The 23387-nt window shown below is 44.0% G+C and overlaps 1 protein-coding gene across 2 annotated transcripts in view; it reads left to right on the forward strand.

Annotated features, from left to right (window-relative positions):
* The window catches only part of ADGRD1 (adhesion G protein-coupled receptor D1), a 176253-nt gene that overhangs the window by 8177 nt on the left and 144689 nt on the right, over positions 1-23387 (forward strand). Inside the window, exons 3-6 of one of the 2 annotated variants that reach the window (XM_027567068.1) lie at positions 1338-1421; positions 3598-3693; positions 5551-5673; positions 20474-20653. In XM_027567068.1, coding sequence (XP_027422869.1) covers positions 1338-1421; positions 3598-3693; positions 5551-5673; positions 20474-20653 — 483 coding nt within the window. The remainder of the gene's footprint in view (positions 1-1337; positions 1422-3597; positions 3694-5550; positions 5674-20473; positions 20654-23387) is intronic. The other variant, XM_027567069.1, reaches the window with a different exon arrangement.

The following is a 23387-nucleotide window of genomic DNA, read 5'->3' on the forward strand; positions in this document are numbered from 1 at the left end:
TTACATCCTTCAGTATGATTTGATTGTTTTCTTCGTGAGAATGTTGTGTAGTTCTTATTCTTTTGTCCTTAAATGTCTTCTCTTTATTGATTGCATTTATAAATTAAAACCTTTCTTCTATTTTTTTTTAGCATTATTATATGAATACAAGAGAGCTATTCACATTTGCATGTTTAATTTGTATCAGCCTCCTTACTAAATTCTTTTACCATTTGTAACAGTTTTTCACTTACTAAATTCTTTTCTTATTTGTAATAGTTTTTCATTTTCATTATCAGGCATACATCATTTGAAAATAATGATCATATTATCTCTTCTTAAAAAATATTTTTTACAATGAACAACACAAAGATTACTTTGGTAATTTTAACTTTACTGGGACCTGGCAGACACTGAAGGCAGTTGATTATTATTTAGTCATCTGGATCTTTATTTCCATTTCTGGGAACTGTTCACAGAGAATTAATCCAAGAGAAGATTCAAGTTAGGAGAACAGTTGAGTGTGTGATGGTGCAGCCTCTCCAGAGACTATTACCCAAATTCCATTATGAGAGTTAGAGAGAAAAAAAAAATGAAATAATTCATATGATATTAAGTGAGAAGAGCAGAATAAAAAAGAACATGTCTGCACAATATGATGTCTACTCAAAGTACAAGGACCCTAAAGGAGACTTTTAAAGGATTGATTTTTAGTATGGAGGAAGCAGAGCAAAAATAGAAAGATCAAGATCAATTCAGGAGATGTATATGGAGGATTGTATCTAAAACCAGTTGGCTGGGTGTCTACTGAGGTGGCATTGTATTCCTTGTCTTAACATATGGCTAGAAGTACAATTATTTTATAGATTATTGTTAGACTGAAATGAGGATGTATTTGTAAAGAATCTCACACGATGTCTGCACAATATAGCTGCTGGCTTCCTCCTCTTTTTCAGCCTTTTTTTCTCTCTTGTCTGATTGCATCAGCTATTTCTCTTAAAGCATAGGAACTAACGGTGGGATAATGGACATTCTTATCTTTTTCTCTGACACATGTGGGCATGCTTCATGTGTTGTGCCATTAGGCAGAATGGCTTTTATTTTCTTTGGGCTAAAAGGTATCTATTCCTATTTAGTATGTTTTATCCTGTAAAAATATTCATTTATTTTTAGTTTATTGAGTTTTTGAAACCTGGGAGTGTGTGTCGAATCTATTCAAAGACATTTTGAGTACCTCCGAAGTCACTCTGATAATTAACTCTTCCTGCAATTCCTGATGTAGGTAGTAAGTAGCTCCTTATGTCCAGCTCTTTCTTTCCTAATAGTGATGTAACATTTTTATTCTTTTTTCCCTCAAGGGTTTGAGGTCCTGGCTTCTGCTTCCCATTACTGGCCATTGGAAAATGTGGACGGGATCCACGAACTTCAGGAGACAACTGGAGGTAGACACGGGTGGAAACAGAAACTGGGGCCCCATGGGCATCTCTCAGGAATCAGGGGCAGTCTAGAGAGACAGGGAACAACAAACAGCATCAGCTGTGAAGCCAGGATGACAGAGATGAATAGATATTTGTGTTGCTTCCCCTTAATAATTGTTATTGCAAAGTATTTTCACTAGAAGTTTTATATGTTTTTATGATTAAAAGAAAACATTTATGTTTCAAAATATTAAGATGTGCATTTTCTCCAACAACCTTAAAACAAAAGCAGCGGTTTTCAGCTTTAACTTGTACCTGATGGATCAACCTCTGTACGAGTCAGGATGTATGTTTTCTAGGTAGACACAAATGGTATAATCTACACGCCTGCCAAAGCAGGGGCCCATCTGAACCTAGGGCCAAGGATTGTGCCAGTGAAGACTAATGCCCTGTTTGTGGGGTCACAATTTCATTTAGCAAAGGTAATCCCACCTACCCATCAGCTCTTCCATGCTTCACTGATAGCCCCCCTCAACCCCCACGCCTTGAGAAGATCGAACATCACCTAAGATGATTCCAGTGGTCTGCAATTCCATGGAAAATAAAGTTTCTATCTGACTCAGTTCAGACTTTTACCGGAAGGAGAAACCCCAGACAGCCCTGAGTACTTTTTCCATTCCAATAAGATTTTTTAAAGTGTAAGTTTTGAGCAATTTGGGATGTTCTGACATTTTAATTTTTATTCCTCTTGATTATGTCCAATGATTGATTTGTACAGCAGGAGGCTTATGTACAACCATGCTAGCACATGCTCAGATTGTCTGTACTGGTTCTTTGCAATGGATTAAAAAAAAAAAAAAACCCACATTGCTGCTCATTAGGATTCTCACACCAATACACTGATTTGTTCCTTATTCCCAGGACGTCATGTGCTGCCATAAATTGTCACTTCAGATTCTAAAATGTCTTTCTTAAACTTTGCAAATCAGGAAGTATTACAGTGAATGTCTCTGTTGTTGGCATCCTTAGAGGCACTCAAAGAGCAGGGCCCTCCAGAAGGATGCTGTCCTCCTGTGCAGGGCTACCCAAGGCCCTGCCTTCATCTGGCATTATCTCTTCCTTGCCTGCATGTTGGGCAGCAATGGCGGCCATGATGAAAACTTACATTGAACCACTGGGGCTTCATATATTCTCCAAATAGTCTGTGCTATAGCGATGGACTGTTCCTGTGGCAGTTCATTTTGTGACTATCTCGGGTCAAAAGAAATGGCTTTCCCTTGTCATAATCTAATTTTCTCTTCTCAGGGCTTTTATTTTAAAGCCTTTGAAAGGAGATCATTCCAACTGGAAAATGCATTGTCAAAATAGCTCCGTGTTTAGGACCTGGGTGCTAACATTTCCGTAATTACTTTAAACAAGAGTTCAAATAATGATCCGTATAGTTCTGTCCTCACCCTGTCAACTCATCTCATTGTCATAGGTTATCAGATACAATTACATTGTGGTTGGATTTTGTTCACCCAAAATATTAATTTCCCATAAAACTCAAACTACATTGGTGTTTGTCCCAAAACACTCGAATAATAAAGGTTTCACTGCCCTTTTCCACGGGATCTATTCTTTATGTTATAGTGCACTGCTGGCATATTTCAATTTGATTACAGGTTTCTTAAGGCAAAAAGAAAAAGGAATAGAATCCATCAGCACATTTTACTGCTGGGGACGGTTGAATGGTGTTGGAAATTATTGCATGGATGCACTGCTTTGTTATTTGTTGCTGAATTAAATCTCTGTTGTTTTGTCCATTTGTTGTAATAACGTGTAGTTGTTTTCATGCTGTGCTTCTGTTTCATCAGTTCTTGTGACATCACAACCGTTAATCCTTTTTGTTAAGGCTACTTCGTGGCCGAGTTCAATTTCATATCTCTCAACTAAAGTATCTGAATGGGAGTTGGGGCCAGCACGTTGGAACCAAATACAACAGCCACAGCACCCTAGCTTGGGGACAGTATGGGGCTGCTGGAGTTGCCATAATGTTGACTGAATAAGTAAGAAGGAGGTGGGGCTGGGAGAGAGAACCCGAGCTGTTTGTGGGATGGAAGCACGCTTATGGGTGTGTATTATGTTGAGAGATATGTCGGTTCCATTTGTTTTTTGTGTCACTCATTCATTGTGCTTTTTTTTTTGTTGTTTCACCCAGCATCACGAACCCACAACCTCACTGTGCTCCCTTCTCATAATTCTACCTTTGTTTATACCAATGACTCTGCCTACTCAAATTTCTCTGCAACTGTAGGTGAGCATGTGTTACTTCTGTGTTAAGTTTGGATCTGCAATGAATTGAAAGGCCAATCCGATCTGGTTCTATATGAATTCACTATATCTTGACTAGCAAATGAGCAAATATCTCCCCAAGAGCCAAAGAGTCAGGGTATTTGATGGTAAGGACTTAAGACTGCGGCTTAATTCTAAAGGAAATATCACAGACTGAAGGATAGTCGGGTAGGGGGTGTCTATGCACTTTCAAGCAACCGGGGTCTTCCAAACCAGCAGCTTATTTTCAGAACAGTACAGACATAAGATGAGATAGTTTCCAAAAAATAAACCTTGTTTGGATTTTTTAATGGATTATATTCTTTTGAGAAGGAAAAACATGCCCTTGAAATGAAAAATTAAAGTCAATTTTAAAATACCTCATCAAAAATTTGATGTCTTGCAAACACTAGAATCAGCATTTCTTCTGTAGCTGGAATTTTTTTTTTTTTTTTTAATCATTAGAAGCTGTTTTCTAAAAGACACACCCACAAGAGTCATGGTTAAATGATTATCTTATTTAATAACCTCCAAGGACCACATGTTTCAGATTTTTCTTAGGCAGCACAAAACAGGACAGATAGTAGCAATTGGGCAGCTTTCTGGTCAGTATGGAAAGCTGGCTCAGATAACTTAGGTCTTGCTCCTGACCTTTTAAAAAATATATGACCTGATCGTTCTTTCAACTATGGGATGTTTCACTTCCAAAATTAATTTTGCCAAGCAAATAGTCTGGTTTAGGGGTTTATACAGCCTCATTCAATCCTGCAACTTCAAGTTGCCCATTTTAACTATGTAATATATAGATTCCCCACCCCCAGCAATAAACGAGATAGATTAAAAAAAATGAATTTAAAACAATAAGGAAAGATGTTGAAGTCCTTCAGGTTGGTATCTACATGCCAGTGGTTGTTAGAGAATCTGCCCTAGGGTAGTGGTCAAGTCAAAGTTCTCCTGGCGCTTCTGTCCATCTTCATCTGGACCACCAGGTCTAAGGGCAGGACGCAGCTGCCACAGGGCAGGGGCAGCATCTGGGTGGCTTTGGTCCCAGTCAATCATGTGTGACTCATCACCCTTGGCTTTTAGAGTCTTCCCTTATCTATTCTGTAAACCATGTACATCACACTGACACCATCAGAGAGGTCTGCTATCGGAATGGGACAAACAAAATGATGGGGGAGCTGGCGTCCCCGCCAGGACTACTGGCCCTGCAGTCCAGTCACTGGCAGGCTCTGCTGGGTGCCTCGAAGTGTGGCTCTGAGTTTCCCTCCTAGAGCCTGAAAAGGAATGCTCTTAAAATCATGGGTTCCCATGTGTCAGATCACGGGCTTTCAATGAGAGAATTCAGAAAGATAGAGAGTACAGGTGTAGTTTTACATTTGAAATTGAATCTCAGAGTTTCACCTGAAAAGTCTCGTGTGAAGATGACGGTGAGAAGGACTCATGAAGAGGTGGATGGCATCAAAGTTTAGGACAGTAGGAGATTCTAATCATATACCTCCTAGTAACTCAACTGTTGACAAATACAGTACTTATAATGTGGTCATATTACAGTGCATATTATAAACTGGTGTGATATTAATTACTAGGATACAATATTAATAAGATAATATTTAATATTGACACTAATACATTACTTATAGTCTAGTTCACAATTATGAAATGTTAAATACCATTAATATTAAATAATATCTGTAACGTCATTGAATAGAAATATTTAATTATAAATAGAAAGAATACAGCATATTTAGATCAAAGTGGTTTGTAAGCCTGACAGGTGTCCGGACTTTTCATCTCCTGCAATTATTAATCTACAATGTTTGCCATTCTTCTTACTTAGATATTGTAGAAGGAAAGGTCAACAAAGGCATTTACCTCAAGGAGGGAAAAGGAGTCACATTTCTCTATTACAGAAAGAACAAAACTTCCTGCATCAGTAATCCGGCACAGTGTGGCCCTGAGGGTGAGTGATGCGCTCCATTCTTTTCTTCCTTTCTTTCAAGTTCATTTCATTGCCAGGTGGCATCTGTTCCTCTGGGCTGTGGCAGATGTGAAGACAAAGTTCAGCTGCACCATGCGTGCTCATGTCACATACGGACTTGAGGGGAGGAGTGGGGACAGGGATGCAGAGACTGGCCCTGGAGACGGAATTAAAACACCATTTTGCAGAGGCATGAGAGCAAAGTATTTAATCTTGTAAAGCAAAAAGCAACAAACAACAACAACCAAAACCCCCAAGAAACAGACGAAAAAGAACCCTCCATAAAAAGCAGACACGGTGATGTCGCAGTGGAGTTTGGATGGGACCGTGGCGTTTGTGGGCAGGAAATTGATGGTGTGGCTCACGGGACGTTATTTCTGGCTCCAGGATGTTGGCCATGGGTCTGGGCGGGGCATGCCTTTTAAGACTCGTGCCATGGGTTCGCTTCTTTTATATCCGTGGAGATTGGAGGGGGCAGTGGTGAGAGCTGTCCCAGCGAAAGGTTGTGGGCCTGTGGTTAAAATAATACCGTGGGTGAAACACATAGGTACGAAAGAGAAGTTAGGAACCTATTCCTTCTTCTTCTTCCCTTTTTTTTTTTTGTCTCTATGAAAAGTAACCGGCTCTCTAGGATCTGAGCTTCAGAAAATGAAGATTTGAGCCACATTTCAAAACGTTCTGGGAAACTGTCCTCTGCCATCCAAATCAGTTTCGAGCCTCCAAATTCCATTATCCTAAGTAACTGAAAATTTTTCTTTCTAGGAAAAAAAATTTAATGCAAGCGGGTCTGAAAGCCCTAAGTCCTTTGGAGCATCCAATGGGCTTATCAAAACTGCCCTGTGATGAATTCATTGTTCTCCCACTCCCCAGGCCCTATGGGTTACATTCCAGTAAAAGTAAACAAAGCTTAACAAGGTGATAACGTGTGGGAGGATACATTTTGGACTTTGCAGAACCCAGAGTTTTGAGAAAGGGATTTGAGGTCTAAAACCACAGCCAGGTTTACAAATCCACAGTTCAAGCTGTTCCTGAATTCAAACAGCCCTATAAACACAGCAGAGTTGTTTATTTCTCTAAATTTAAAACAGCCCCGCCTCAGCTACAAGGACTGAGAAACAAGAGGGCAGCCGGTGCCTGCCCCACCCTTTCCCTGCCTAGATCAGGATGGCCGAGGAGGAGAAGCAGGATAGGGGTGTGTTTCTGTCCAGTTTGTCTCTGGGTCTGAGAGGCAACAGCTTCTCTTTGGAAGAAAGGTGTCTCTACAGCCCCAGCTACCAACTGGAATTGACTCAGGTGGGAGGGGAAGGTCCCAGGAATTCTAGTAACTGGGCACTGTCACAGATAACCAGCCTTTGAACGATGACTATGATGGGACCAGTGGTGACTATGATAGTGACCAGCTACTGGAAATCAGAACTATCGGAAAACTTTACCTGAATTCTCAGGTCGTAAACTAGAGGCCTCTGAGCTCACCCTGCCCTGTGGCTGTGCCTTGTAGGCATGGAGTTAAAGTTTTTTGATTAGCTACCAGAGTTGAAAAATAGGACAATTTCACATAAAAACACAAATTCCCGGTTTCTCTTGAGAAATCTCCCTCCCTATTCCGATTTTGTGGGGCTGAACGGAGGGGCCCTCTTTTGTGTTGGACATTGCCCTTCAGCTCATCACTGACTTCTGACCCTTTGATCATTGGACCTGCTGGACATAGAGCATGTTAATGGTTTGGGCTCCAGGGCCAGGCGGCTTGGGTTTCAGTGGTGTTCTAATCCTTTCTGTGGTGACCTTGGGCAACCACCTAACTTCTGAGTCCAAATTCCTTACCTGTAACATGGGTCAATCAAAGCCAGATTTTAGTTCCCTGCTATGGGGTTGTTCTGAAGACTGGCACGTGGCTGGTCCAACACTGAGAAGCCCCTGGGGTCCTGTCCTGTATGGGTGCCTCCCCATGTGCCTCCTGTCCCCAGGATCGTGGTCCTCACTCCATCTGCCTGCTCAGATGTGACCCTCTGACAGGGGCTGACATGGTTGGACCAATCGTCATAATCACCCACAATCATGCATCGTTTACTTGGTGCCAGTGTTCTTGGACTGCAAGGAGATCAAACCAGTCCATCCTAAAGGAAATCGGTCCTGAATATTCATTGGAAGGACTGATGCTGAAGCTGAAACTCCAGTACTTTGGCCACCTGATGTGAAGAGCTGACTCACTGGAAAAGACCATGATGCTGGGAAAGATTGAAGGCAGGAGAAGAAGGGGACAACAGAGGACGAGAGGTTGGATGGCATCACTGACTCGATGGACATGAGTTTGAGCAAGCTCCGGGAGTTGGTGATGGACAGGGAAACCTGGCATGCTGCAGTCCATGGGGTCGCAAAGAGTTGGACATGGCTGAACGACTGAACTGAACTAAATTGAGTGTTCTAATCCCATTACATGTATTAACTCATTTCATCCTCAAAAAAAAAAAAAGAGAGACAGACAAGAGCTCACATGGTATAGAGAGCTGTAAACTTTGGCTTCATGTTACCACCCTGTTGATAGCTTCTCGTGTGTCCTGGTTAACTGGAGCCTTTGAAGGTATTTTTTGGGTGGCTACTTTTCTAGAGTATGGCCAGATATGCGGTGAAGCCAGGAAACCTCAAGTCAACTTTGACCCCCTGGGACCATGCTAGCAGGGGTCTTTATGTGGTGGATGCTGAGGGAGGTTGGGTATTTCTTGGTCCACATCCTTCAGTTTGGATTTCAGACAGGACCACCAAACATGGGTGTCATCCTAAGGATCACTGTAGGCATTTCTCCATTTTATTAACCATATCCTTTGCTCTGGGGGGTTTCCCTGGGGCCTCAATGAGCTTACATTTCTAGGTTTAAGGAGAACAGGATTTGAAAAGGAAAGTCCATCCAACATTTTTCAAATCAAACTCCACATGGCTTTTGAAGTAGGTGAGATGATTTCAAGTGCACTTTTAGTGATTAAACATTTCTTTTTTTTTTTTTTTGCTTTGCTGGGTCTTTATTGTTGCTTGAAGTCTTTCTCTAGTTGCAGAGAGCAGGGGCTACTCTGTAGTTGCAGAGCTGGGACCATATATATATATATATGTCTGGCTGTGCTGTGTGACTTGTGGGATCTTAGTTCCCTGACCAGAGATTGAACCCAGGCCCTGGCAATGACAGCACAGAGTCCTAACCACTGGACCACCAGGGAATTCCCTCAACACTTAAACAAAGAGAGAAACACTTCCCACACCCAGTCAAGCAGGTCAATTATTTTCATATTTGTGATTTCCCAATTCTCTTGTGGTCTCTGTTCATATTTTTGGCTGATTTTTTTTTTTTTTAAGAACGTTGTAGCAGACAGGGTTGAGGTTTGAACTTTTCAAAAAAGGATAAAACATCTGAGCAATTTAGCTGTTCCTTCTCCGAGTTCTCAGCTAGAACGTGGGATCTTCCTTCTCTGCCAGCTGCTCACTCTGACATTTTGAACCCATGACCTGCTTATCTTAGGGCTCTTCTCCATCTGCTCCACCAGTTTCTCTGAGCTGACTGTGTGACCTGCCTTTTGGCAAATTGTGCCTCCTGGGAAATTTCCTCATGGGCGTTGGGTGCAAATGGGAGAGAGGCTCTGGAGGATCCTTTGAGAGAGAAAGTCTATTTGAACATTAACCAAAGGAAGTACAGTCTGTGTTTCTTCAATACTGAGGCAATTCTCCTCCAACTCCCACGACCAGCAGAAATCCACATGAGGGGGGAGTCTTCCTGGAGTGTTCCAGCATCTTGTTTCACTCCCCTGTAAATCTTATTTTAATTTTATTGTTTTATTGGCTTTGCTGGGTCTTTGTTGAGGCATGTGGGCTTTCTTCAGTTGCTTTGCACAGGCTTAGTTACCCCTCAGCATGTGGGATCTTTGTTTCCTGACCAGGGATTGAACGCACATCCCTTGCATTGGAAGGTAGATTCTTAACCAGTTGGAAAGTGGATTCTTAACCACTAGACCACCAGGGAAGTCCTCCCTATAGACCTTGAGGGCTCAGCTCCAGTGTGGCTCTTACAGAGATGAGTCCCACACCAGTTTGCATTCCTCTTTGCTCTCACAGGTTCCTGTATGTCCCCCTCTGTCCCTTGCATCTTTGGTGATGACCTGCTCATTATGTGTCTTCCTTCTTGGACATTTAGCTCTGCAAGGGCAGGGACTCGTCTGTCTTAGTCACTGCTGTATTTTCAGGGATGAATATCAGCATGATAGATGCTTGATCCCTGTCAACTGAACAGATACATCTAGTCTGTCTTTCTGATGCTTAAATGCCTTTGAATCCTTCCCCAGCACATATCTGATGGGCCATTATTTGCATATCACCTGTGATGAGTCCTTCTCCATCCTGAATGGGCCATCCCATTTTTGCACCCCTCTGATACTTCTTTCTGATATTGGACTAAATTTGTTTTGAGTAATTACCTCTAATTCCACTTCAACTCTCAATCACCTTGAATGCCTGCCAGAAAGACCTTCTTCCTGTTTTACTTGTTAATTTTTCCTCCCTCCGGAAATGTACCCTTCTTTTTTCCCTCTTGTGCATTAGAGCTTCCTCGGCTTATAAACACCAAGAAACCTGCTACAGCTCCATAGCAGCAGCTGGAAAATCTCAGCATCCATATTCTCTTCTCAGCATCGACAGGACTTTTTAGACTATTTGCATTAGGTTACTAACTTCAACTTTGCATTAAGTCATTAACTTCTATGCCATCAACAAAATGGTAAAATATTCTGAATGGTGTTTCAGGACAAAAATTTCCAGAAGGGCCTGATGGTTGGGCACAGATCCAGCTTCTGTCTTCCTTAGATGATTGGGGGTTTTAGGGATGTTTGAAAGCCTGATTGAGCTTCAGAGAGAAGTATTCATTCACCACGTCCATTTCACAGATGGGGAGACTGAGGTCCAGAGAAGGCACAAGATAGCCTAGAGTCACAGGATGATTTACTGCTGAGTTTCTTTAAGTATTGTTTCCAGACCATCAGCAGAAGAGTCCATTGCAGAGACTGCTAAAAATGGAATTTCTCAGTCTCCAGCCCAGGACCCACTGAATCCAAATCTGTGGACAGGGCCTGGAGATCTGAATTTTAACCCAGGCCCTCTGGGTGGTTTTCATGGACCAAATCTCAGAACTGCTCAAGGCTGACTCTAGCCCACAAATGTGTTTTGTTTGCTGGCATTATGTCGGTTCTCACAAATTTTCTATTTTAACAAGTTTTCTAAATTGTTTTTTGGCAGAATGTGTGCATGTTAAGTTGTTTTAGTCATGTCCAACTCTTTGCAACTCTATGGACTATAGCTTGCTAGGTTCTTCTGTCCATGGGATTCTCCAGGCAAGAATACTGGAGTGGGTTGTCACGCCCTCCTTCAGGGAATCTTTCCAACCCAGGGATCGAACCTGCATCTCTTAACATCTTCTGCATTGGCAGGCAAGTTCTTTACCACCAGCACCACCTGGGAAGCTTTTGGCAGAATGGGTGGGTTCAAAAAGACTGCCTAACTGTTTGCAGAAACAGAGCCTCTCTCACGGTGCTTTAAATGTTTTTTTTAAATTAATACTCAACTTCCCTGAAAGATAAAATTTCATTAAAAAATCTCTACTTCTGTCTTCTCTTGAAAAATCAGTAAATCCTAGTGTTACCCACCCTCCTGGCATCAGTTGGTTAGAGCTAAGGTGACTGTCCAATGGTCTCCAGGTTTCCTGAGTCCCTTAGACTCTCAGCTCTCTGGTAGTCCCTTGGACTCTCACAGCTTCCCTGGTAGCTCAGCTGGTAAAGAATCTGCCTGCAGTGCAGGAGAGCCTGGTTCATGATTTCTGGGTCAGGAAGAGATTCCCTGGAGAAGGTATAGGCTACCCACTCCAGTATTCTTGGGTTTCCCTGGTGGCTCAGCTGGTAAAGAATCCACCTCTAATGCGGGAGACCTGGGTTCAATCCCTGGGTTGGGAAGATCTCCTAGAGAAGGGAATGGCTACCCACTCCAGTATTCTGGCCTGGAGAATTCCATGGACTGTATTGTCCATGGGGTCACAAAGAGTCAGACACGACTGAGCAACCTTCACTTTCACTTTGGACTCTCAGCGCTCTGCTTGATGAAACTGAAGGGAAGTGGCCACTCACCTGTGGCTTTCTTAAAATAATATTGAGGAGAGAAATGGTGAGAGTGAAAGAGAGTCCTACGGCACCAGATATTTCTAGAAGAAATTAGAGAGCCTTCTGGGGAGGCAGGAAGCATAGGCATGAGTAGCAGTTCACATGCAGGGCTTGATCTGACAAAGAGTGTGTCTGCAAGTTGAAAAATACAGCCTGAGCTGCCTACAGGAAATACGCTGGCTCTCTTATGGAGTCAGTGCCCCTGGGAAGACAGGCTTTTGAGTTTATGGCCTCTGTCATGTATATTAAAGTCAGAGAAACACTATCCTTCTGAGTCTCGGTCATCTTTTTCTCTGCATTTCATTGATCACTTCTCCTACCATTGCAAACTCAACTATGACTGAAGATGCAATTCCTCATCTTTCACCCAGGGTCTCTTCTGTTAACCAGGTTCTCCACCACTATGATATTTAGCTTTTTTTCTCTCCAAATTTTGCTCTTTGTTATATCATTTCTCCCACCCTATTTTGGTTATTGCTTCCTTGTAATCATGGAGCTGAGGGGAAAAAAAAAAATCTAAGGTACAGTGTGGAAGCTTCAGCATCTTCACCACTTCTCTGTGTCAAGTGAGAATCAAGATATTTTTGGGAAAGACAATGAATTTTGGGCCATAGAGTTGATACCTTGTAACATTTCTACTTTATGAGTAAGGTCTCTTGCATTCACTTAACTATGTATATATAGCCTCACACTTTGCTCCTCAATTGTTCTCTGATTTTTAGGATGAATAAGAAAGTCTTAGGAGCCATTCCTAAGACTGTGTTTTAGCACCTGGGTCTCTGCACTCTTGAGAACAGGTGAGAATAGATCACTTGAAAGTTTTACTGAAGAAATGTACACAGCCAGACATAATTCTATCCTTACAGCCCTAATGTGGACAAAAAAAAAAAAAGGGCATGTCATCCCCTTAACTCAGCTTATATAATATAGACTATGAAGGCAGCAAGGCAGGATGTATTTATGCCAAGGAAGTCCAAGGGTGGGTTATTTACTTTAATTGGTTGAGGTTGAATGATGCAATTATCTAAATTTCCAGTCAAGCTAGAATGTTTTTAAGACAGTTTTTAAGATTCTCAAATTTTTCTCACTTTTAAATTTCTTTTACGATTTTTTTTTTTTTTTTTTTTTTTTTTTACCGTATACACGTAGCACCTGAACTATAAAACTTGGGCTTCCCTGGTGGCTTAGCTGGTAAAGAATCTGCCTGCCATGTGGGAGACCTGGGTTCGATCCCTGGGTTGGAAGATCCCTTGGAGACCCCCTGGAGAAAGGAACCGTTACCCGCTCTAGTATTCTAGCATGGGTTCATGGAGAATTCCATGGACTATAGTCCATGGTGTCGCAAATAGTCGGACACGACTGAGCGACTTTCCCTCACTCACTAGATTCAATTGAAAAGGAAACTTATCATCCCCAAGAACTGAAACCCAATTATCATTTTAAGTGGAAGATTCCTGCGTTGTTGAATTCCATGTGGGTACCAATTCCCACCAGAGGCTCTGAATTCGAGATGTGGCATTTCTTTGTTAAAACAGGGATTAGCAATTGTTACTTACATACAAATGGACTTTCTTCTCATCATAATCAGAACTGAAAGATGACTGAGAAGGGATTAGTATCTCATACTGTGATTCCTGTTGTATAAAGCCATGAAAGTGAAAGTGTTGGTTGCTCAATGGTGTCTGATTCTTTGTGACCCCATGGACTGTAGCCCACCAGGCTCTTCTGCCTATGGAATTCTCCAGGCAAGAATACTGAAGTGGATTGCCATGGCCTTCTCCAGAGGATCTTTCCAATCCAGGGATCAAACCCAGGTCTCCTGCATTGCAGGCAGATTCTTTACCATCTGAGCCACCCAGGAAGCCCATATAAAGGCATGATGATATGCTAAAATTCTCTTGGAGAATCTGTCCAAGACCAGAGTGACTGAAACTATCAACTCTTAGAAAGATGTAGGAAGAAATCATCATATTGCCCTGTACTCTGCTGAAATGGGGAGGTACAGATACACTTTAGGGTCTTAAGAAAAGTCAGAGTTAGAAATCTGATTCGATGGCAGAAGCTTGCTGATTGATTGCCACGAGGTGTCTGGTCTTTTCCCAGCTTAGCCAGAAAGCCCAAACCTCCCCATCACTGTCTCCCAGCCTGTGCTCTTTTAGAAGCACTCAGCAGGCGGCCACTCCGTAGAGATGCTCTGTTATCAGAACCCTGTACATTCCTCTCCTCCTGCACAGTGGCCACACCACATGGAAAACCTGCTTAGAATCCTACAGTTGGTAGATTCCCTTGATGTCTTCTATTTTTTCTACAAATAAAGAAACCAAGGCCCCAGTTCTGGAGGCTCTCTTGACCAAAAACTGGGAGAACATCCAACTCCCATGCCTGAGATACGCTGTAATAAAATTGGACTTTGAACCAGCCAGATCAGATTAAAGGCCTTCCCGACCCAGCAAAATCTCTTTTATTTTCTTTTATGAGATCCTTTTTATTTTGAGATAATTGTAGATGAACAGGCAGTTGTAAAAAGTAATACACAGTGATGCCATGTACTCTTTACCCTTTTTGATGAAGTTGAGTGGTTAAGTTGAGGAACTTGAGATGGGGACTGTCCTGATTGTCTGTGTGGGGCAGAGACATCACAGGAGTCCTTATAAAGAGAGAGGGCAGAGGGGCAGAGTCAGAGATGTGGAGATGGTTTAAAGATGGGGGAGGGGCTGTCTTCTTCACCCATTCATCTACGGATGGACTTTTGGGTCGTTTCTATGTCCTGTCTACTCTGAATAGTGCTGCAATGAACACGGGGGTGCATGCATCCTTTTCAGTTATAGACTTGTCCAGATACAGACCCAGGAGTAGAATTGCTGGATCCCATGGCAACTTGATTTTTAGTTTTTTGAGGAACGTCCATACTGTTCTCCACAGTGGCTGTACCAGTTTACATTCCCACAAACAGTGGAGGAGGGTTCCCTTTTCTCACACCCTCTCCAGCATTTGTTATTTGTAGACTTTTCAGTGGTAGCCATTCTGACGGGTGTGAGATGGTGCCTCACTGTAGTTTTGATTTGCATTTCTCTGATAATCAGCAATGTTGAGCATCTTTTCTTATGCCTGTTGGGATGGCCTTGGTTTTCATGCCCTCAACTCCCCACTCCAGAACATTCTTGAGCCTGCTCTGCAGGCTCTGGGTGGTTCTCATGGAAACTTGCTTTCAGGTGGCTGACAGGTGTGGATGAGCTCATTTCATGCTATCACATTGTAGGTGGACATGTGTCTCACATAGGCTGAGGGCCACCTCTGTCTTGAACCAAGTCCTCTTGGAAACAGAAAAGAATAGAGCATCTCCTTACTCCCTCTTCCCTGGTGGCTCAGATGGTAAAGAATCTGCCTGCAATGTGGGAGACCCAGGTTCAATCCCTGGGTCAGGAAGATCCCCTGGAGAAGGGCATGGCTACCCACTCCAGTATTCCTGCCTGGAGAATCCCCATGGACAGAGGAGCCTGGTGGGCTACAGTCCATGTGGTTGCAAAGAGTTGGACCTGAGTGACTAACACTCACTTTGCTCCCTCTGCTCACCCTGCAGCAGCTTCCCCAGCACCCTCCCCCTGAATCTGTCACCCAAAGTGATGGTCAGGAAGGAGTGAGGAAGCCATGTGCACATCCTTGTGGTGGCCTTTGGTGGCCTTCAGGGTCAGGAAGGGGACTCATCCTCTATGGACAGTCATAGTCAGCTGAAAGTTTGTAAGCAATGGGAATTCAACTCAGCTAGGCTCGGGGGATTTATTGAGAGGCTCCAAATAAGACTGTGTTCTGGTTATCGACTGCTGCATAACAAGCACTCCCAAACTTAACAAGTGAAATGCAATTTAGCATCACCTCTCACAGTTCTGGGCCTTGGCAGGGTTCTCTCATGGCTATAGCCATGGCAGCCAGGACTGGGTCCTCGGAAGGTGCCCCTGAGCTGGTTTCTCAAGACCACTTTCTTCACTCACATCTGGCACCTCCGGCTCCTCTATGTGGTTTCTTTCTCTACCAGCAGAGCCTGGACTTGTTCTGTGCTCCAAGAAGCCGAAACCTGAAGCTTCCGGACAATTAATGGCTATCTCTGGAACCTGGCCAGGGCCACTTCTGTTGTTTCTTCTTGGTCAGATCAGCCAGAGGGCAGGTGGAGAAACTGGCCTAAGTCTTGGAAGAGAATGGGAAGGTCCATTGGCATGAAAGCAGATGGGCTGGGAGATGCTGTGGCTTCTTCAGGAGATTCAGTCTACCACGACGATCTGGGTCCAGGTGCTTAGATGACGTCACTGGAAGCTCGTGTCTCCATCACTTTGGCTCTGTTCTCAGGAGGGCTTTCCAGGTGTGATAGCAATGTCGACTCACAGCCTCCAGGAGTCCATTTTATCAGCTGATGCATGGCCATCCCTGAACCAGTCACTGTGATTCAGACTGCTCCAGCCCTTGTGAGCCTGGGGCTGTGTAATCAGTCCACTGTGTAATTAGTCCCACTTGACCTAGAGGACACAGAGGTTGGTGGGGGGGGGGTGGTGATTCTCCCCAAGAATGCTGTGCTGGGTGAGGAAGGATGGATATCCAGGCTGCTACATCACTTGTGGGTCTCCTTGTGTTATGAACACGCAGGACATGGTGCCGAGTCTGCGGGTCTGGTCCTCTACCTGGAGAGATTCCTTGCCCATTCCTACCTGCTGCTTCTGCCCCACTCAGCACAGACACAGAGATGATAGTGCACAGCAAGACTTCCGCATCTGTAGGCATTTTTCTCCTCCATGGAATTCTTGAGAAACTTTGTTGTCTAATTCAGTAAGTGAGCTCTCTCCCAAAGAACGTCATCTTCATGAGAGGATAGAGAGATGACAGTCGCAGATTCCAGAGCCAGACTGCCTGGTTCCAGTGCTGACTCCATCACTAGCTATGTGGCTTTAGACAAGTTACTTTACCTCTCTGGGCTTCAGTTTTCTCACTTGTCAAATGGGGACCATACTAATCCCTACTTCACAGGGTTGTTGGGAGGATTAAAAGAGTTAACTCATGTAAAATTCTTGGGACATTTTATCTTGAACGAAGTAAGTTCTTAAACAGTAGAACTTATTTTTCTTTTTAAAGTGTTCTTTATATAGCAAGGACATTTATTTCTTGCTTGTTAAATGTTTTACAAATATTTTTTTCCTGGGTTGTCATTTGTCTTTTGACTTTGTCATGGCTTTAAGTTTTTTGGCTTGCAGAATTTTATAATATTTATGCACTCAAATGTATCCATCTTTTCTTGGGACAGCTGGAATTTTTTTTGTTTGTTTGTTCTATCAAGAGAGAACTTTCCTCTCTTTACTTTTGGGATGGATGAGGATTTAATGCTCGTAAGAAGAAGAAAAGTGTTGAATCAGTTTGTCAATACTGCACTTCTTTTTCCTTTAGCCTTTTCTTCTTTGTATTGACAATTTCAAGCGCAAGAAGCAAAGTTCCTGAAAATACTAATATTAGAGGACTCATTGCGAATCTTTGAAGACTCAATGAAGACGTAAATTGATGTTTAAATACAAGCTGTTCCTCAGAGAGAAATGATTATTTTGTCGGCCGAATGAACCAAAATGAAAAGCTTGGCTTGTAGAAACCATCATCTGCTTCGATCTTCCCTTACCTAAGGCGAAATTGAATGTTTTATGTTTAATTTTTCTTCCTGGAGAGAAAGACATTCCACCAAGACAGGATTGAGCGAAAGGAATTTTTCAATGCAGCAAAGTGTTTGGGAAAAAATGGACTTTTGTGAATCCCACTGGGACATTGTTTCATAACAGAAGTTTCACAATGTGCTGTGTTCGTGTCTCTGTGAAATTGGTTGTTTCTGAGTGGACAGGCAAAGCAAGAAGACTTGGGGTTTCGTTTTCGGGCTCTGTGCCCCTGCAGTGGATGGCAGACAGAAGACCTGGGGGACCCCGGGCCCGGGACTCCCCTCCACCTGGTGCCTTTGCAAAGGCAAAGAAGAACAGTGTCTGGGACAGCCCAGATGCTCTCTGGACAACCTACCAAAGTCCTGTCATTTAGTTGCAGTGACCCGTGTCCCAGGGCACTTTTGAGGACTTTTTTCTTTCCCCAATAGTCCTAAGAACATACTCCTGGAGACTTGAAACTCTGCTCTGCAGTCTCTCTGAGCCTCATCTATTATTTCACGTTTCATCTTTTTTTTTAAAAATTATGATATTGTTTTATGAATTTTTTAGAGACACGTGGTATTATGCTGTACATATTACTTTATTAGCTTTTAAAACGTATTTGTTTATTTTTGGCTGTGCTGGGTCTTTGTTGCTGCACATGGGCTTTCTCTAGTTGCGGCAAAGTGGGGCTGCTCTCTAGTTGCGGTGTGTGGGCTTCTCATTGAGGTGGCTTCTCTTATTGAGGAGCTCACGTTCTAGGGTGCACGGGCTTTAGTACTTGTGGTGTGAGCTTAGTTGGTCTGTGGTATGTGGTATCTTCCTGGACCAGGGATTGAACCTGTGTCCCCTGCATAGGCAGGTGGATTCTTAACCACTGAACCACCAGGGAGTTCCAATCTTGGGCCTGTTTTGATCAGCCCTGAGTAACTCCTCTCTCAGCATCCCTGAAGCCTGGACTAGGTTGAGGGGGCCAAGGCTGCCTGATTTATTTCCAGCTATTACAAGCTGTGCCCAGCAGGTTGCATGCATTCTGTCTCTCTCACACTCACACAGTTTACTCTTGTGCAAAGAAAGGGTAAATGTTACTGGAGTTGGAGAAGCAGAGTGGGGGTGATCGGGCTCCAAAGGGCAATGACAGGAGCCTCTAGCTCGTCTGGCCTTTGTCAGCCCTCCCTGGGGAGCTTGCCCCCCTCCCCTTCTCCTCCCTCCTCCCTTGTCTGCAAGGTAATCCTGGGTCAGGTCTTCACCATTAGGAGCTGGACTTAGCTATCTTGGCTGCCAGGGCCTCCATGGGCCCTGCTTTGTTGGAAATGAACAATTATAGGTTTCATAACCTTTCAAAGTGGGCTTCCTCTTTGACTAAAAATGCTCTACTGGGAATCTATTGTAAAGGCATTTAATCTGAGATGTGCAGAGAGGTTTAGTTTCCAGTTCGGTTTGGGAAATTAAAACTTGAAGAAAACTCATAAAGACTTAGTCATGGGGAGGTTGCTGTTTAAAAAAAATCTACAGGACTTCCCTGGTGGTACAGTGGATGAGAATCCTCCTGCCAATGCAGGGGACATGGGTTCCATCCCTGTTCTGGGAAGATTCCACATGCCGAGGGGCAACTAAGCCTGTGGGCTGCAACTACTGAAGTCTTCGAGCTTAGAGCTGGTGCTGCTGCTGCTGCTGCTAAGTCACTTCAGTCGTGTCCGACTCTGTGCGACCCCAGAGACGGCAGCCCACCAAGCTCCCCTGTCCCTGGGATTCTCCAGGCAAGAACACTGGAGTGGGTTGCCATTTCCTTCTCCAACGCATGAAAGTGAAAAGTGAAAGTGAAGTTGCTCAGTCATGTCCGACTCTTAGTGACCCCATGGACTGCAACCCACCAGGCTCCTCCGTCCACGGGATTTCCCAGGCAAGAGTACTGGAGTGGGGTGCCATTGCCTTCTCTGGAGCTTAGAGCTGGTGCTCTGAAATTAGAGAAGCCCCCTAAATGAGAAGCCTGCACACCACAACAAAGAGTAGCTCCCACTTGCCGCAACTAGAGAAAGCCCTCGAACAGCAGTGAAGACCCAGTGCAACTAAAAATAAAATAAACATATAAAAACTTTACAGTTCTTGCTTGCTTATTTGTTGCTTTACTTATTGGGTGCACCAAGCAGTTTGCAGGCTCTTAGTTCCCCAGTCAGCGATTGAACCCGTGCCCTCTGCAGTGAGAGCAGAACCCTAAGCACTAGGTTTCCAGGGAATTCCCTACAGTAACCGTTTAGACTGTCATATTGTACAGTTAAAAACAAAGATGACATCAAGGCATATTTATGAACATTGGAAGGAGTCTATGATAACACAAGTATAAAAAAATGTGGCTTATAAACCAGTATGTATGAATTGGTTCTTTTCTTTGTAAAATGCTTATGGAAGAGGTTTTGGAAGGATCTGCCTTAATAGATGACATCTGTGCATCAGATTTTTTGAATCTAATCTGAGTCGGTCTCTAGTTTAGGGACCTTGGGCAAACCAGCCTTAGTTTCTTCATCTGTGTAATGGGGGTGATAACCTCATTTTGTAATATTAAAATTTTAAGAGGTATATGCTGTGTTTAGTCATGTCTGACTCTTCGCAAACCCGTGGGCTGTAGCCCACCAGGCTTCTCCATCCATGGGATTTTCCAGGCAAGAATACTGGAGTGAGTTGCCATTTCCTTCTCCATATTTAAGAGGAGAGCATTTGTTTAAAACCCTTAGAAAAGTGTCTGGTACCCAGTGAACTCTTAATAAATATTACCTGTTATTATTGTCTGTATTTTCTGCATTGAACATACATTGTCTCTAGAATGAGAAAAAAATTACCTTTTGAATGAAAATCAAAAAGCAGGGAGACCGACCTGCTTCTATGAGGTTAAGGCCCATTCACTTTTCATTAATAATAACCGCACGTCTTTCCTGTCCTCAGGGGTCTCCTTCTCTTTTTTCTGGAAGACACAAGGAGAACAGTCCACATCAATCCCTTCTGCCTATGGAGGACAGGTCATTTCCAACGGGTTCAAGGTCTGCTCCAGGGGCGGCAAGGGCTCAGTGGAGCTATACACGCATAACAAATCCGTGACATGGGAGGCCAGCTTCAGCCCCCCAGGTAAGGGCGCCACTGGCCTGAGAGATGCTCGGGGAGGTCGGGGAGCGGGGGAGGCGGGAGGAGTTCCGGTGTCCCGCCCCCTCCACCTCCTGATAGGAAGCGGATGAACCCAATGGATGTAGAGCTTCGGGGCGCTGTCCTTGGGGCACGTGAGCCCCTTCTTCGTCCAAGGGGCTGCTTGGGAAGACTCACTGGAAAGGGTGAGATAGCATCGTTTGCTTAGATGTCTGCCTGGTTAGCTAAGGGCCAGGATTCCGTCTGACTGCAGACAGTGTTACCGCGTCACGTTACTTAGTGCACGGGAGCCTCAGTTTCCGTGCAGTGAAGATATTAACGATACCTCGCTCACAGGCTGGAATATAGCTCTCGGCCCAGTGCTTATTGTTTCTCCTTTTCCTGTCTTCCCCTCTTTTTCCTGCATCTTCCTTTTGCCTTCTCCTCCTCCTCTTCTATTCCTTTCCTTTCCTCCATCTCTGGCCCTCCTCCTTTTTAGTGGTGCAAACTTGCAAATGTTTCGACTTTGATGTGAAAAAGCCTTTGGAAAAGAGGGGCTGATGATTGAGGGAAAGAAAGGATGCTGGAGGAGAGGCAAGGGCACCAGGCAGCGAGGGGCCCCGGGATTCAGGAAGGATGCTCCAGGACCTGGGAAGCGGAGGTGGAGGGGCGGGGAGCTGGGTGTGTGCAGATGTGCCTGAGTTCCTAGGTGGGTGTTGGGAGGCCACATGGTTCTGTTCCACAGATTCCTGTTTTCTCGGTGGCACAGTGTGATCCTAGCTGACCAGGCAGGAGGGCAAAGGTGTGGGGCAGGCACCTGGGGGAGGCTGGAGGTCTGTGAACTAAGATGGAGAGAGGTGACCAGGGACTCAGAGCATCTTAAGGTAGCATGGAGGGGGCATCCAGTCCAGACTAGAGACTAGGAAGGGAATCTCACAGGTGGAAGGCAAACTGAGAGTCTAGAATGGTCTCCTCCAGGAGGAAGTGACGACATCCCTGACCTAGTTAAGGAAAACTCATTTTCTGGACCACTTCAAGGAAGGCTGCGTGTCTCCATTTTTTTTTTTTTTTTAAAAACATGGAGCCAAGCAGCCTGGGTCAGGTCTCGCTCTGTACCCTCTCTGCCAGCTGTGTGGACCCAAGTGCCTTACTCACCCACCCTGTATCTCAGCGTCCTCATCTGTATCGTCAGCACAGTGACAGTATTAGGTCAAAGGGCGACTGTGAGAGTGAAGTGAGTTAACACGAAAGGAACCTAGAAGAGAGCGGTGCCCAGGGAATACCGAATGCATCTGCCTGATTCTGCTGGTACTATAAGCTGGGGTCAGGCTTGTACCTCTGGAAAAGGGGCAAATTCAGTGCATGCAGACTTCGAGAGAACTTTGCATGTCTGCCCTCTCTGATCCTCAGGGCCAGAAATCGTCTCTGCCTCGCCTCTCCTTACTGACGTGCATGTCCTGCACCTTGTTCACAGCTCTTATCATGTTCTAACTGCTATCAGTCTCTTATGTAACAGTCTGATCTCCCTGCCCCTTTGGGGCTGACACAGTATCAGGTACCGAGAAGTTTTCTTGGTATGTTTTAAGGTCAAATCTATTGAACCCTGATTGTTCATCTACCCAGAGAAATGGGGAGAATTGTAAATATTTCTGCCTGATATTGTGCTCTTATTTGTTCCTTGAAGGTATTTTCACATTCAAGGACAATGATACTTTTCTAAAAATTATGAAATGAAGAGAAACATTTTTATTTTTATTATTTAAAAAAATTTATGTATTTATTTACTTTTGTCTGTGTTGGGTCTTCGGAGAAGGCAATGGCAACCCACTCCAGTACTCTCGCCTGGCAAATCCCATGGACTGAGGAGCCTGGTAGGCTGCAGTTCATGGGGTCGCTAGGAGTCGGACACGACTGAGCGACTTCACTTTCACTTTTCACTTTCAAGCATTGGAGAAGGAAATGGCAACCCACTCCAGTGTTCTTGCCTGGAGAATCCCAGGGACGGGGGAGCCTGGTGGGCTGCCGTCTCTGGGGTCGCACAGAGTTGGACACGATTGAAGCGACTTAACAGCAGCAGCAGCAGTGCTGGGTCTTTGTTGCTGTGTGTGGGCTTTTCTCTAGTTGCGGTGAGCAGGGATGTTGCTAGCCAAAATCCTGGACTTCTCTACCCACCAAAGCTGAATAAAAAAACAATATGAAAGCAGAGCTTGAAAGAAATAGAAAGTAACACAGTAGGCTTATACCTTAAGAATTGTGCGCCCCGCCTCCATGAGGAGTCTAGGGGTTTATATAAGGCAAGGGCTCACAGTCAGGAGTCAGTGATGAGGAACAAAGGTGAGAGGATCTTGACTTCTTCCTCTTGCATTGTTTCAAAGACTGTCATAAACTGGCTTCAGTAACCCAGTCATTGAGTCTGGCAGTTGGGTGGCTCTGTGGCCTTCTTTATGATATGTAACTACAAGGGGAAGGGTGTTGTAAGGATAAACACCAGATAAGGGATGTATTTAGCATAGAGTCAAAGGAAAAAATGTGAATTGTAGCTTCTGCAGAGTTAGGAGGCAGAAGAGTGAACTTAGATACAGACATGCAGAGTTAAGAGCAACTGAAGTAAAAAAAAACTAGGAATATTCAGGCCTGCTCACTGTTCCCTTTATCTTCTTTGTTCTCAGGAAAGGGAAAGATAAAAACTCATTCTCTTTTTTCCTTTTCACTGCAACAGGGGCTACTGTCTAGTTACAGT

This window comes from Bos indicus x Bos taurus, chromosome 17, assembly GCF_003369695.1.
Source record: "Bos indicus x Bos taurus breed Angus x Brahman F1 hybrid chromosome 17, Bos_hybrid_MaternalHap_v2.0, whole genome shotgun sequence".
Lineage (NCBI taxonomy): Eukaryota > Metazoa > Chordata > Mammalia > Artiodactyla > Bovidae > Bos > Bos indicus x Bos taurus.